Below are 14626 nucleotides of genomic sequence, written 5' to 3'. Positions count from 1 at the left end.
ATGTCAGTGGATTTGTTTCTGCAGCTGGGGCTGTGTTGAAAGCTCTGCAGCCCTGTGGAGCTGGTTCTAGGAAGAAGGTTCCTGTTCCACTTGAAGGCTGGTTACCTGATACATGTCTGCCCATCTAATCCTCACATCCTCATCCATGGGCTCCTCTTACATTTCACTGCCCTGGTACAAGAAAAGCCATCTGTTCCCAAGTATCAATAATTAATGCTCTTCCTGCCTCTGCCCCTCCCAATATAACAAATTGTTTGTGATATTGTGGAATGTGAAGAGCAAAGAGAGGATCACATTTCTTTCTCTCCTATTTAATATTAATAGTAGCTGGTAATTGTTACTCATCTGAGAGTGAAGTTGAAAGGTGAAGGACATAATAGCTGTGATGTGTCTTCTGCAGTTGCCTTCAAAGAATGCAGAAATAGAGATTTGCCTCACTCTAGACTGAAAGCACCTGCTTGATGGAAGACTTGCATGCAGCTTGCAAATTGGGAGGCTGGCCTGCACTGGCACCTTGTGTCAAACCTTGCCCTTGGTATTAGGGAAAGAAGACTGACCCAGAGCCAAACTCCATCAAGGATTTGTCTGTTCCATCTGCACTGACACTCAAAGGTCCAAGAGCATCCACAGAATTTTTCTCAGTGTTACTTTGGACCTCTGGGATTGTGTCCAGGTCTGGTTCTTCCTGGCCCTCCTTTACATTTCAGCCTCTAAAGGAGCCACTAAAGCAGGCTACACCTTGAAATTATGCAAGTATCATCTTTGTCCTCTGCATGGATCCTGCAGACCCACAGAGGCTGGAGTGTTCATTCATGGGCAGGGGAATGGAACAGATCTACATAGCTTAATTTGCTTAATATAGCATCATCACAGTACTGAAATAATTGCAATGGGATACAACTGTTCCACCACAATGAACATCCCAGGTAGGAACCCCTGCCAGGGGGTTTGACCAGGCTTTGGTGGGGCAGAACCTCTATTTCTGAAGTTCAAATCTCTTCAATGACTGCCAAGTCCCTCCAGCCTGAATGTTTGAAAATCTTCAGTGTTTAAGCTTAGAGAGCAGCTGCAGGGAAGCACTCCAGCTCCACCCTGAAAACATCACTGTCTTTACAGAGGAAATGTAAACACCAGCAGTGTCCTGGGCCTGGAGATGCCACACATGTGTATGTGGATTGTGGGAGCCTGTTGGGTAATATCCTTCTAGCCCCTTCCCTTACCTGGTATCTGCAGGGGAAATGAGCCTGCTGGTGAGCAGGAGTCCTCTCAGCAAGGTGTGTCACTGATTTACACTTGAGGCTGCTTAACATCTCTCTGGACACCCTTGAAAACCTGTGAGTCATCTCCAAGGAATTTGTTCTGATTATATAAAAAAAGCCAGCAAAATGCACTCACTTGCTTACAGCTGGGTGGAGATACCTCTCCCATGCCAAGACTGAGGTGATAAAATCTCTGCGGAAATGAATCTGATTTTTCCTGTTGCTCTGTGGCACTGGCAGCTGAATTTCCAAAAGGAGAAACAGGCATACCCAGTCAATAGTTTATCTCAGCCTATGCTTTTCCCACAGGAGTAAAAGCTCTCAAGGTCCAAGATTGTGCTGCTACTGCTACCATAGAAGCCAGCTGCCTGCACTGAGTCTTCTAGGATCTCCAACTCCTGAGGGCTGAGCAGGCATTTCCTGCCCCAGAAGAAAAGGCTCTGCAAGGAGGGAGATGCATGGAGCTTGATCATTGTTAGCAGTCAAGAAGTGTATGATCTTGGGACTGTTCAGTAGTATGGCTGCAAACATGTATGGATTTTCCTGTACTTGGGAACGCTTGTCAGAGTTAATTTCTCCAGTTTAGTACTGGATAGCTTCTTTACCCTCTCTCCTGGGTAGCTCAGTGTACTCTGGCCAGGGTATGTTCAGTCAGAGCTGGTGGAAGAGACCCTTTTCTGTTCCTCAGTGTGCTCTGGAGAGCTGGAAGCACACTGGGGTGGTGCTTTCAATTTCAGGTGTGAGCTGGAAGATCAATGCAATTGAAGCTGTACCTCAAGGCCAGTTCTTCTGTCCAGCACCTTCTCCCCTGCTCTCTCAACTGCTCCCCATCATGGCTGGTGTGCAGACTGCTGGCCTGCACTTCAGCAGGAGATTTTTGGGTGGTGTCAAGACAAACTTTGTCTTCTGATCTGTTACTGGGACTCCACTGCCCAATAGACCCACTGCTGCTGTATAAACTCTTATATGAGTGAGTTTTTAGCTCCTATCCCATCTCTTTGTTCTAGCTTACAAAATGCAGAATGTCCAAGTGTGTCAACTCTGTTCAGTTGCTATTTTCCCTATTCCAAATAACTTTGCAACAGATTTGTCCCTTGCCTGCTTCCATGAATGCTGTACAAAAAATTGAGTCTGCCAAGGTGTCTGCTCACTTGTTTCTGTTTTCATGGCAATTAATCTATCGGAGCTGGATTTTCATATACTTTATTGTATTTTTATGTCTTGCTCAGGTCCTGTAATGCTTCCTGTCCAAGCGCTCCATAAAAATGTATTTTTATCACAGGTCACTGTCTTCTATTAATGTAGAAGTGTCAGACCCACTGGGAACATAGCGAAGGAAATGTGGAAATGGTGGCAAGGAAAAAGAATAATTTTAAAATAGAGTGAAATAGAAATTATTTAAGGATGGGAAAGTGACTGTTTAGAATAGTAAAAACAGATCCATAAGGAGCTTATGAAACAGAGAGAGCAGGGGGCTGTGCTAAATCATGGGAAAGAAGCACAGGACAGGCTCCCAGCATCCCTCCTCCATGTGCTCTGCCCCAGCACACAGTCTTCCCAAGCCTCATGATCAGAGGTGAGCTTCTATCCCCCAGTCATTTCTTGCAGGGGCAAGAATGTGAGCAAGGAGTTACCTCAGGAGCCACACAGGGAACATCCTGGGCTGTCTTCTCAGCAGCTGGCTGCAGACTGCCTCACACACTTATGAGTGGTAAAAAGGGCAATTCATGGTTAAAAGCCATCCTTGCTCATCCAGAGCCTGTCTGCAGTATTTGTGTCCCAATGGAGCTGCTGGCGGGTCTCCTTTTTACTGGAGAAGCAGGTCAAGCACCAGCACCGCTGTTGGAGGTGTCAACTCCTTTGATACAGCTGTGCCCAGCACCTCAGTGACTCATTGCCTGACCTGAGGGGGAGGTGGTGTGGCAGCCTTTGATGGCTTCTTTCTGATCACTGGCCCCTTCCCCAGCAGGTCTTTGTGGGATGCTGAGGACACCATCTTGTAACACTTCTCATTCAGCCTGTGTAAGGGCTGTCACAAGGGCCAGGGGAGGTGGCCTGCAGCATGCAGTGACACACAGCTTTGTCTCTGTCTCTCCCCGACAGCAGCTACCTCTCAGAATAATCCGCAAACATCGAGTTTGGAGTCTTGAACCATAAAGGCACAAACAATAGTGCTTTATCATCATCTGGGCTCTCTCTGTGAAGCCGCCTTTTGCATTTTAAATCAACACAAGTTGCTTGGGAGGGGGTGGTAGGGCTGCTTCAGGCTTCCAAGTACCTTAAAGTTTGTGGTAGCCAACAAGAAGAACAAAACTCCTTTGAAAGCCGGGCAGATGTCTGGCGTGGTGATTTATAGACTGAAAACATGGCTATTGGAGCCTGGCTGATGAATTGTGATTGCAGTACAAGGAGTGGTGCAGACTGAAATGGAGGTCAGCTTTTGAGGGGGAGGTTAGGGGCTGGGGCAGGGGCAGCTCTGAAAGGGCAGTGCTTTTTCTTGGGGCCGGCAGTGATGACTGATGAAGTTTATACATTTTTGTCTTTGTTTAAAAGCCACCTGTTTGACAGCGTTGGGGCTGTGCAAAGGCCTCACATGCTGTTCCTGTGCATAAGGACTCTGTGTCTGTATAACAGAAATCTGGACAAGAGTTGGAATAGCAGCCCTGACCAGAGCACAGGTATTGCATCGTTCAGGACAGAAGTACTGTGACACTCAGGGTATCACTGTGCACTAAGAACAGCAAGGAAGGTACGGCTGTAGAGTGGACAAAAACAGAATTAGGGTTTGGACAAGATCTCTGTAGGAGAAGGCAGTAAAATATCTACAGAGGTGGGTTAGAGCCCAGCTGCTGACCCAGCATTGAACACAGATGTCTGTGGGTGCTGGGTGCCCCCAGAAATGGCACAGTGATGGATGTACGGCAGGATTGTCAAAAGGAGAGGAATACCTGTGCCAGGTATTCCCAGACACAGTGGCTGGCACAGCTCTTCTCACCAGCTAGGAGGGCACAAGAAGAGCTGTGGGCCTTTCACAGCTGTTTTTAGCATGTATGAAGACCTTGCAGAGGGGCATTTTAGGAAATAGCTTTGATCAAGTGCCTTCATGGTTAAATTAAATGGAAAGTCAACAGGAGGGATGATATAACTCAGATTTTGCTCCTAAAAGCAGGGAGCTTGATAAACAGGGCTGTATATAGACTCAGCAGTGGTGGCAGGGTGCTCAGTGGAATTGGGTCATGCATGCAGACTCTGACCTCTGAATTTAGGCCTAGCCTTGGAGAATGGGCTAATAAAAGCAGATTTGCTGAAGAGTTCATGGACTCTTTGTAGACTTGAAGTCTTGTTTGTGAAAGTACAGTAATTATCTGTGATTCCTATTTGCAGCAAGGGGAAAACTGGCGGAAAAAGGCTGTAAGTATAACTTCATAAACAATTGCTTCAAAATGGTGTGAGAAGTAATAGAGGAGTGAGGGAGAGCATCAAAAGACTTCACTCCTGATGGCTGCAAGGGACAGAGATAAAGTAGAAACTGGCAAAAGTCAAGTTCAATTAGATGCTGCAAATGAAAATTAGCAAATACTGAACAGTGTCACTGACAAACAATTAATAAGGAAGCAAGGAAAGAATTATCAGGGCTGACATCCAGGGAGGTGAAGGAAGCAGAAGGATTAAAGTAGGAACCACATGAAAAAATATATATATTACCGCTATCAGGATGATATGATGAACGTGAGGTAAAGGGTCACTTATGGTGAGAAGTTTACAGAAAATGAAAATTACTGGGTCAGCACTGAAAGGCAAAAGCTCTTGAAGCTAATGCAGTAGGTGTGAGAGCCCAAGAGATCTTTCTTCCACTTTGAGTCAGTTAAGCTGCAAGTCCAGAGGAAAAGGTCCACAATAAATCTGTCAAGTTCCACAGGATTAGCTTGTAGTGGATATAATACCTATTTTTCCTTTTTTTTTTTTTTTTTTTTTGGTGGTGGGAGTGGGTATGGGAGCAAGTCAAGGAAAATAATCCTGTCAAATTCAGAACTCTTAAACCAACCTCAGAGGTACTATTCAGAACTTCAGAGCAGAGTTTAAATGAGAGAATAAATAAATCCTGAAAGCAAACACAACATGGATTTACCAAAGGCAGGCTACAAAAACTAATTTAATATCTTTATTTGATTAAAAAGAAAATCATTCTTGGGACAGAGGAAGTGTAGCAATCCCGCCTGTCAGAAATTCAGTTAAGCGTTCAATCCTGTGCCTTGTGAGATGTTATTATTAGTTAAGCTTCAGAAGCCAAGGTTTGGTGCAACACCTGTACATGAATAGTCTCTCTAAGAGAGAACACAAAAAGCAGCACTGAATGAACAGCTGGGAGTTCCTCTGCAGGAGGTCATGTTTAGTGTTTGCTTTAATTATTTTTGGCACAGAAGGCAATGGTGTGCAAGTGGAATTTGTGATGAGACAAAACCAGGTGTGGTCAATACAAGGGAGGATCAAAATACCATCCAGGAAGGCCATGAGCACCTTGAGAACAGAAGTGAATTGGATGACATGAAACCTAAGAGTATGAATGGAAGGTCATGCTATTTGGGGCAATAACAGACATTTTGACTCTAATCTGGGATATCATTATTTGGCAATGGCAGAGGAGGAAAGTGCATAGATAGGTACAAATTATTCACAGAATAATTCAGGCTGCCAGAGTGTTACTGGGGGGAAAAAAGACAAATAGAACTCTGGAAAGACTAGAGGAAAGGAGTTCTTGTCAAGTGAGGGAATTTCCTCTGAGACACTGGTGATCCTTTTTTCCTAGCTTATGAGAAGTAAATCTGGAGTAAATAGGGGCAGAGGGAGCTCCTATAATTCTGTGATCCAGTTTTCATGGTGTTAAAGAACCGTTTGTTTTGGTAGAAGAAAGATGTTGCTTGTTTAACTTGGTAAAATGAAGACTGGAAAGAAATACAGTTTCTCTGTGTGCATGTGTGTGTTAAGAGTAAGCAAGAGCAAAAACAGCTGTTTGAAATTTAAAGTTGATGTAAGAATGACTGGGCATAAAGGAACTGTGAGTAAATCCCCTAAAAAAGAAGATGAGGGTGCCCAGCCATCCCTTTTGTTTCAGTATGCGTAAATCCCAAGCGGTTTCAAGCAGAGTGGGGCAGTCTGATGATGAAAATTATGCGGCTCTAGAGACAAGGCAGTGAAGGTTAAAGACAAAGATAAATTAGCACTGGTGGGGACTGGAAACCCACTGTTGCCAGTGAAGTAGCACTTCTTGCTCCACTCTGGTTTCTCTGCAGGTTTTCATGGAGAAGTGCTGCTGACATGCAGAAATACAGGGGATGTAACAGAACTGAGAAAACTCCTTCTGTACAACTTGCTGTTTTTCTTGAATGCATTCCTCATTGACTCACTCTCCCTAATTTAGTGTTCCTGTATTTAAATTGCAGCATGCTTGATAAGACTAATGTTGTCTGAAGCTGAGGCATTCCCCGACTGTAATTGATTACAGACAGGGAGCTTACCTTCCTCCTGGGTTTGCCTCTGAAACATTTGCTTAGGCTTAAAATATTCTACTTGGCTTTTCTTGAAGCGACAGATGATGTTTTGTGCTTCTTTGTGGAATTGTCAAGATAAAAAGGATAGGTGGTTTGGGGCTGCTGCATTTGCATAACCCTGAAAGGTGGCTTTAACTGATGATAAATTCTCCTCTAATAACTGTGACCAAGCACTCAGAGCCACTGCCACCTCCCTGGGATAAACAGCCATAACAGTGCTGTCAGAGTAATTCTGTGCTCTCTGCTTTGCTCTCCACTGGAAAAAGCAAACGTCCTCTACCCAGAGACAGCCCCAAAGCACAGGAAATCCTAGCCTGATCCCTGGAGAACAAGAAGGGATCTGGAACCTCCTGGGATGTTCCTGTTGGAACTTTCAAAGTTCATTGCTCTAACCATGGGCTCAGGCAAGCAGGCTGTTTGACTCCACAAGTGGAAGCTGCATTGGATGCGAGCAGCAGAGGAGAGAGAGGACAGAGCCAGTCTGCCAGCTTGCAGCAATGGTGGTGATATGCAGGGACAGGAAGGTGGAGGTGACAGTAAATGCTCCAAACTGTTCCATCACTGTCTTTGAGGTGCAGATTGACAAGAAAGGAGTTGGAGTTTTCTGCTGGCACTGTGTGCTATTTGAGGTGCATACCCATGGTGCTATTTGAGGTGTATACACCCTGAAACCTTCTGGTGTTTAGGGTTGGTGTTTGTTGCCTTTTCCTGTCAGAGCAATGGGACTGAGGTGCCTGCTTTCCTGTCAGTTTTGAGAAAACTGCTCTGGCTCTTGTCCCCACTTCCGCTGCTAGTGCTGGAATGCAGCTTCCTTGGTCTGATCAGCTCGGTCTGTCAGTGGGATGAGTGAGTCCCTCTCCTGTAATCAGTAACCGGAGCTGGTGTTGAAGACATGCCTCATCCCTCCTGCCCATGCTGCTGTCGGGCGATGGGGGAGCAGCACTGCACTGAGTGCCCTGATGTGCTCTTTGGGAGGGATGAAAGCGTGTTCTCACGAGGGAAACTCTTCCTCTATGGGCTTACATTAACCACAAAACATTAGAGAGTACTGATGTGGACATCACTACGATCCATGGATCAGGTGGGAGGCTGAATTGCCTTTTGTGTGACTGTCTGCTTGTGAAAAGTAGTTAGTGGCAGTGCCTGGGGTATAAAACAGCCTGGGTGCTGAACAACCACAGGTTGGTAGGTCTTGCCAGCAGCTTTGCAGTGAGTGCTGGAGCCAGACCTAGCTGTAATGTGAGAGACTGCAATTGTATCACCCAAAGTTTTGCTATCTACCTCCTGAACTTAAATTCCTGCTCCACTTGTACTTTTCACAGAGTAGATTTTCTCCTGCCATCAGATAAGGCGCTTGCACATGGCCTGAGGTGGCATTTTAGGTGGTTTGAGTTTGCCTACAAGTGGCAGACTCCCAGTTCATCTGTACAAAAAACACAAACACGAATGGTTGTCCTGGCCGAAACCAGTTGGCTTCTCATACAGAGTGATGAGGCTGAAAGGCGGGGAGGACAGCTCAGATTGTGTTGTGAGGTATCCTGGTGCTCCAGGCAGGTTTCAACAACAAACCCAGCCAGATGCAGGTGAATGCACTGAGACTTGGTGTCCCAGGGTGGCCTCTGTGCCCGCAGGCAGTGCTCACTCACTCAGCTGCCTCTGCTGGGCTGAGCCTTCCTAGCAAGGGGCTGTGTTGGCAGAAGTGACACTGCTGTATGGCATGGGCCAGGCTCAGGACCCCCAGCTGACATGCCACATGTGGAACTGTTTCCAGCACTTTGGGGGATCCTGGCTCTCTGGCTCCAATGCATGCTCAGCCCTGCTCTCCCAGCCCTCTCTGTGCCACCATTGTTCCCACTGCTCCTTCTGGAACTGATGCTTTTTTGCTTTTACAAGCCTTTGTAACCCTTATTCCCAGTGCCACTTGTCAGCTTCTGGTTTTATGTTAGCTGAAGCCAAGCACTGAGTTGTTTCAGGGCAGCATCTTTTCAGTTTAGAGATTGGGACTTAAGCATTTCCAAGGTCCCAAAGAGCACCAGCACAGTTTTCCATGTGTGGTCCTGTTCCCAGTAGTGGTGTAGCCTTTCCAGTGTTCAAGTAACAGTGTCACTGGAGCAGAGGAAGTTAAATACTTCTTTGGAACACAGATTACAAGGCAATACCTGCCTGAAGTTTCTTTAGCAGTTTTAACTGTTGTCATTCCTGTGCACTGAGAGGATGGAAGTGGCTTGTAAATGCACAGTAGTAGCAAGAAAGGTATTTCCAAAATGTTCTGGAGATCTAGAGAGTGCCTTGAACCTCTTGACAGCCCACCGTGTGCATGTCATTCCTGGGCTGTCAGTGCCACACGGCAGTCATGGCTGAGAGCTGCTTGTCCCAGCCAGGATAAGCAGGATGACAGGAGAGCCAGAGGCACACTGTGCAGGATGTATACAACCAGTGCCTTGCAGGCAAGGTGCCCCTGGTTTGGCAGTGGGTAAACTGGATTTCAATACCTGTGACAGAGTGCCCTCAGTGTGCTCATGGGGCTAATGCCTTGGTGGTTTGAGGTCATTTCAGGGAGGCTCCTGTAGAGTGATTTTGTCATTGTCCACATTGTGTTTAGAGTTCATATTACCTGCTGACCAGAGCACTGTGCCAAAATCATGTACTGTGATTCTTGTCCTGTTGGGAGATTTTGGGGAAAGTTGCTTTTCCCTTTTCTGCCTTAGGCTTCAGGGAGTGGCAAACCACTTCCTGCTTTCATTAAGTGCTTCAATAGTCCCAGCACAGCAAGTGATGGCAGATGCTATGATCCCAGCTCAAGCCTGCTGCACGGAACACATCTGGGTGGGCTGACACCAGCTATAGCAATCGCTGCTCTGAAGTGCCTGCTGTGAGATGTGGCCCTTTCACCCTCACATTGTATTAGTGTAGCCTTTAACATGCAATTTCCCCTCGATAGAGCTAGCAGAAGGAAGAGTCAGCTTTGATGGGGATGGTCTTGTGGTGTTTCAGCTGCATGTACCGCCATGCCCTGCCATGGCCTGGAAGGGTGCTGTGTGGGGTGGGTAGATGTCCTGCCATTGTGTCCCCTGCCAGCTCTGTTCCCTGGCATAGACCATCACCAGTGCTGTGCTGTTGGACTCCTGTGTGCAGTAGTTTGGAAGGGCACATCTGCCCAAGGAACCTGGATTGCCCAGATCTCACCATGCTAAAAAACTTCCCCCAGCCCACGGGGAAACCTTGTACCTCAGGTACATGGGTCTGACCCTGTTGTGTCAGCTTTACATAAAAGAAGGTCTTTGGTGTGCAAGGGCTGTTGTGATCTACAGCAGGATCTGTGTCACTGACAGTCTCCCAAGCATGAGGGACAGCAACATGCTTGGCCAGGGTAGTTGCTGACCAGTCTCTCTCATTTTCTTCCAGTCCTGGACGCACAACATCCAGCGGGAGAAGGAATTTCTGAGAAAGCTGGTGAAAGCCCGAGTCATCACTGACCTAACCAGTGGGATCTGAGTGGCTGCAGCCACTGCGTCCAAGAGAAGAGACAAAGACACACTACAGCTCTGGGAGCAGGCACTGGCAGCCCCCTGCAAGAATCCCACCTCGCTGAAGACACCCAGAGATGCTCAGGTGCTCTGGGAAAACCCTCTTGCATTGCCAGTCTGCACGAGGGTTACATCTCCCACCTCCAGGCCTAGAGCTGGCAGGAGGTGGGCAAGGGGCTGAGTGGACAGTTCTTGAACTCTGCATCGCAGACAGATCTTCTGCATCCTGAATTAGACAGGAAAGACTCAGGAGAGAGAAGAAAAGTTTGTGAATAAAATGATTAGTGCCAAATGGGAGGTGATGCTGCCCCAAGGCAGCAAAGCCTGAATGTACAAAGTATTATTTTTTAAAAGACTGCTGGAACCATACTAGAAATACCAAGGTACAAGGCAAAGTCTGCTTGCGCACAGCCCTGCGAAAAACCTGGCCTCTTCATGCTCCATCTGCATTGTCACCAGCCTCTGACCTTTCCCCAGGAAAACAAATCCATCCAAAACTTCAATGTCATTGGTGCTGCTACAATTTGAAGGGAGAATAATGGCTTCCTCTCATTCTCCACTTGGAGCTTCTGGATGGAGATGAACATGGGTTTGTTTTTCTACATTTTTCCTTACATCCTCCACAGAGGCAGCAACAGCAGCCACTGACTTGGCTGTGTTTTCCATAGCCATTTGCTCTGCCTCTGCCCTGACCCCGAGGTGGAGCGGGGAGCCGGTGGCTTTCTCCACCTACAGCAGACCCTCCCCACCTTCCTGCCTGTCACGATGCAGGGGAGCCTGCCCCGTTGTGCTCAAGGCTTTCAGGCCTCTTGGTTTGTGCCTGCTGTGCAGGGCCCCTGAAGAGTCCGTGCAGACTTGTGTCACTGTTTCTGGACAGCATCTCGCTTTGGTTTTGTGTGGGAGGGGAGTAATTTATTCTTTGCAAGGAGGTCAGATCTTGAGCAGAGATCTCAAGCTTTACAGTTTGAGAGCAGACTGCTGAAGATGTTTGTTTTACGTTCCAGACTCAATCATGTTCCCTATTTAAGCGACGTGTGACCTCAATGATGATGGAACCTGATGGGAACTCTCACCCTCTGCTTGGACCCTGCTCACTCCATTTCCAAGCTCCTCCCATGCTGCTCTAGCACTGCTGCTCCTCCTGCTCTCAGGAGCACGTCCTTCCTTTGCCCACTTGGTCCCAAGATGCACTATTTGCACATTTGATTTGTATACGTATTTCAGAGGAGCTGGAATAAACTGATCAACGTGGCCAAGTGCAAGGGCAACAGGGTGGTCTCATCCACCTGAAGAGCATGGGCAGGAGGGATGTAGCCAAGGGAATGAGCAGTTACATGTGAAAAGTGGCTCCTGTGCTCTCCTAGCCTGGAGCAGGCTGGAGTGCACCCACAGGCACTGTCCCAGTGCCTGGGTGTCAAGGCACTGGTACACAGCCAGCTGGTGCTGGGGTCAGTAGAGTGGGATCCCAGAGGGGTGTGGGTTGGGCTCAGGGTTCTGGCACTGTGTCTGACACAGCCCAAGGATTGCAGTCTGCCTTGCTCTGGGCTGAAGGGAGCATGGCCTGGAATGGGCAAGGAATGCTCAGAGCAGGGCTCGCATGGCCCCCCTAGAGGAGCTCTGCACCTTGCAGGGACTGTGGCTTTGGACCTGAGACCTTCAAGGGGGTGTGCAGGAGGGGCAGGCAGTGACCCAGGCCTGGGGCAGACGAGCAAACTGTACAGAATGGTTTGAGACCAGGCTGCAGGCAGAGGCAGCTCCCAGGACATGGCACTGACTGCTGCTTACAGACTGGTGTGGGATGCCTCCCTCAGGAGCAGGCAGGGGAGCCAAGGAGCTGCTCAGGGGCAAGTCCTGCCCAGCTTCTTGTAGTGGCTGCTGTTCCCCTTGTCATCTAGCAGCTCAAAGATCCTGTTTTTGGGCTGCAGAAGGCATGCTAGGAGGCTCTCCTTCCCTTTACCCTTCCCATGTCTCATCCCCACTGCTCTGGCCTCCCAGCCAGGCAGTCCCCGTTCCCCAGGGACATGCCTCCTTTCAGAGTGCTCTGAGAGGTTTGCAGCCTGTTTTTGAGCATATGCTGTGGCAGATACTCCTTTTAAGTATCTCCCATTTTGTTTTTCCTTCTTGAGGACTCCATGGGACTGAATTTCCATGGCTCTCACCAGGTAACTCTTTCTTTGCAGTTCCTGGGTGTCAGCCTGGAATTGGGACCATCTTCTGCTGAGTCCCAGCCATGCTGGCAGTGGGAATGCTTGGTCTGGTCTGGCTGAGGTTGTGGCTGGGAAGGGTTGACATCCACTTTCTCTCTTGGTGCTTTAACCAGCTGCCATGAGAGCCTAGGGCTGTATCCATGGGCTGCAGTGAGCTGAGATGGCAGAGTGGGCAGCTGCATCCCGAAGGAGGAGGGAAGAGCCTTTGGTGTCTCTGCTGGGACCCCCACAGAGGATTGTTCAATTGGTTTATTGAACACTACAAAGCTCCAAGACACTTTTATCTTCCAGCTCATTGGCTCCAGGTCCAAGGACACAGCATGGCCACTGCTCAACCTTCCCTGTCATCCCAGCTCTCCACCACAGCCATGAACAGGTCCTGATGGGAAGTTTCCCCTACAGACCAGGGAGGTGATTCCAAGCCCTTCCCTCCACCTTGACAGGCGTCTCCAGGCAGAAGAGCCCAAGTGGAATAGATGAGTGCATGTCCCAGCGTGACTGCGGTGGGTCAGGACCACCTGCACGTAGAAGGAAAGAGTGTTTGGGGACCAAGACTCTCCTCTAGCTCACTGACACCACAGAGCAGCCCATGACAAGGTGATGGGGCTCCAGCTCCAGGAGCAGGGCACAGCACTGGGTTTTGCTCCTGGGTGTCATTCTTTTGGCTGCCTCCTCATGTGCACCTGCAGCCACCTCCCGCCCTCGAAACGCTGCAGTCCCAGCAGCTCGGAGCGGTGCTCGCGGGTCAGAGCAGGGTCAGTGGGACGGATGTGAGTCCTGGCCTCTCCCTCGCAGTGACTCACCTTGTCAGATCGGAAGGGAGAGCCCAGGGGAATTCTCTACAGCCTAAATATAGAGCGGGGTTGCCTGGTGCCTCTGATGCGCTTTGGTGCAGAAAGGCCACTCAGGTGGCAGGGAACCTGCCTGGAGACAGCCCAGAGAAACACAGGGAGATCAGGGGCCAGTGACCACAGTGGGTTTTGCTCCAGCTAGTGCAGAGAGCAGGTCTGGGGAGCTGCAGGGCAACCTTCATGTGCTGCTCTGGAGGACAGGAGGTGCCGGAGAGTTCTGCTGCTGTGCTGACCACACCATGAGCTGCTTGTGCATTTGTGTCAGTGCTCACCATGCTGGCGCTGGGCTCCCACTGCCAGCTCACCCGGTTGGGCCTGGCCGTGCTGTGGCCTTGAGCTCACACGTGCCAAAGGTAAGCACCATGGCCAGGTACACGATGCAGCAGTGGGATTCAGCCCAACATTCCTCATCCCAGCATCTCTGGGCTTCCAGTGTCTCCTTCCTTGGAGGGAGAAGTGGAGAGGCCCTGCCTGGCCATGCTGTGCTACCCCTCCTTGTGAGCACTGCTGGGAGCAGGGGAAGGTGTCAGGACAGGGCTGTCTGTGTCAAATGGATGCAGTTGAGCTGGGTGTGGGCAGAACTGGACACAGGCAAGAGCTTCCAGAGTGTTTGGCAGGGAGGCAGCCACCACGCCGAGCTCCGTGGGCACCAGTGTGGTGTGTGCTCTCGGTCACTCGCAGTATTAGAGATGTGTCCTTCAGTGCAGGAGCCCCTTTGGGGCCACAGCCCAGCCCCTTGGGCTCTGGCTCCTTGCACAGCCTGCACAGGATCTCGAAAAGGCCAGTGCATTCGCCGGTACTGTACCAAGCCAAGATGCAAGAACTCAATGAGTTTTTAAAATTAGTTTTAGTTTCTGCATTTTTTTTTAATTTTCCCTCTAGGCAGGGAGGGTAAGAGTCTTGCAGGCTCCTCCAAGCCGGCTTATGGCACGTCAATTCAGTCATATCACAGAAGCAATAAAGCTATCAAACAAGCTTGGCTGGCCTCTTTCTTCTGCTGCCTCGGGCCTTTTTTATGGGAGGCAGAGGGATTTCCCTGGTTGGGCTGTCCCCTGCCTGGTTTCACTGCTGGCTCCTCTAGAACAGTAATCCAGCTGCCAAGAGTTGCAGCTAGCCAGTGCCACTGGCCTGGTGCTGGGAACAGGAGAGGGCTGTGCTTCTCCTTGCAGGTGACTTTGAAGGTTGGGAGAGGGGATTGCAGGTTGGGTTAATTTAGTGCCTTCCATTTAAGGT

The 14626-nt window shown here is 49.1% G+C and overlaps 1 protein-coding gene across 5 annotated transcripts in view; it reads left to right on the top strand.

Moving 5' to 3' along the window:
• Positions 1-14368, top strand: part of ST3GAL3 (ST3 beta-galactoside alpha-2,3-sialyltransferase 3) — a 174231-nt gene extending 159863 nt beyond the window's left edge. For all 5 annotated transcript variants that reach the window (XM_021528189.2, XM_021528206.2, XM_021528198.2 and 2 more), the window contains one exon: positions 10214-14368. In XM_021528189.2, coding sequence (XP_021383864.1) covers positions 10214-10303 — 90 coding nt within the window. In that variant the 3' untranslated portion in view covers positions 10304-14368. The remainder of the gene's footprint in view (positions 1-10213) is intronic.
• The last annotated feature ends 258 nt before the right edge of the window (positions 14369-14626 follow it).

Source organism: Lonchura striata, chromosome 9, assembly GCF_046129695.1.
Source record: "Lonchura striata isolate bLonStr1 chromosome 9, bLonStr1.mat, whole genome shotgun sequence".
Lineage (NCBI taxonomy): Eukaryota > Metazoa > Chordata > Aves > Passeriformes > Estrildidae > Lonchura > Lonchura striata.
This window is presented reverse-complemented; position numbering and strand designations above follow the sequence as displayed.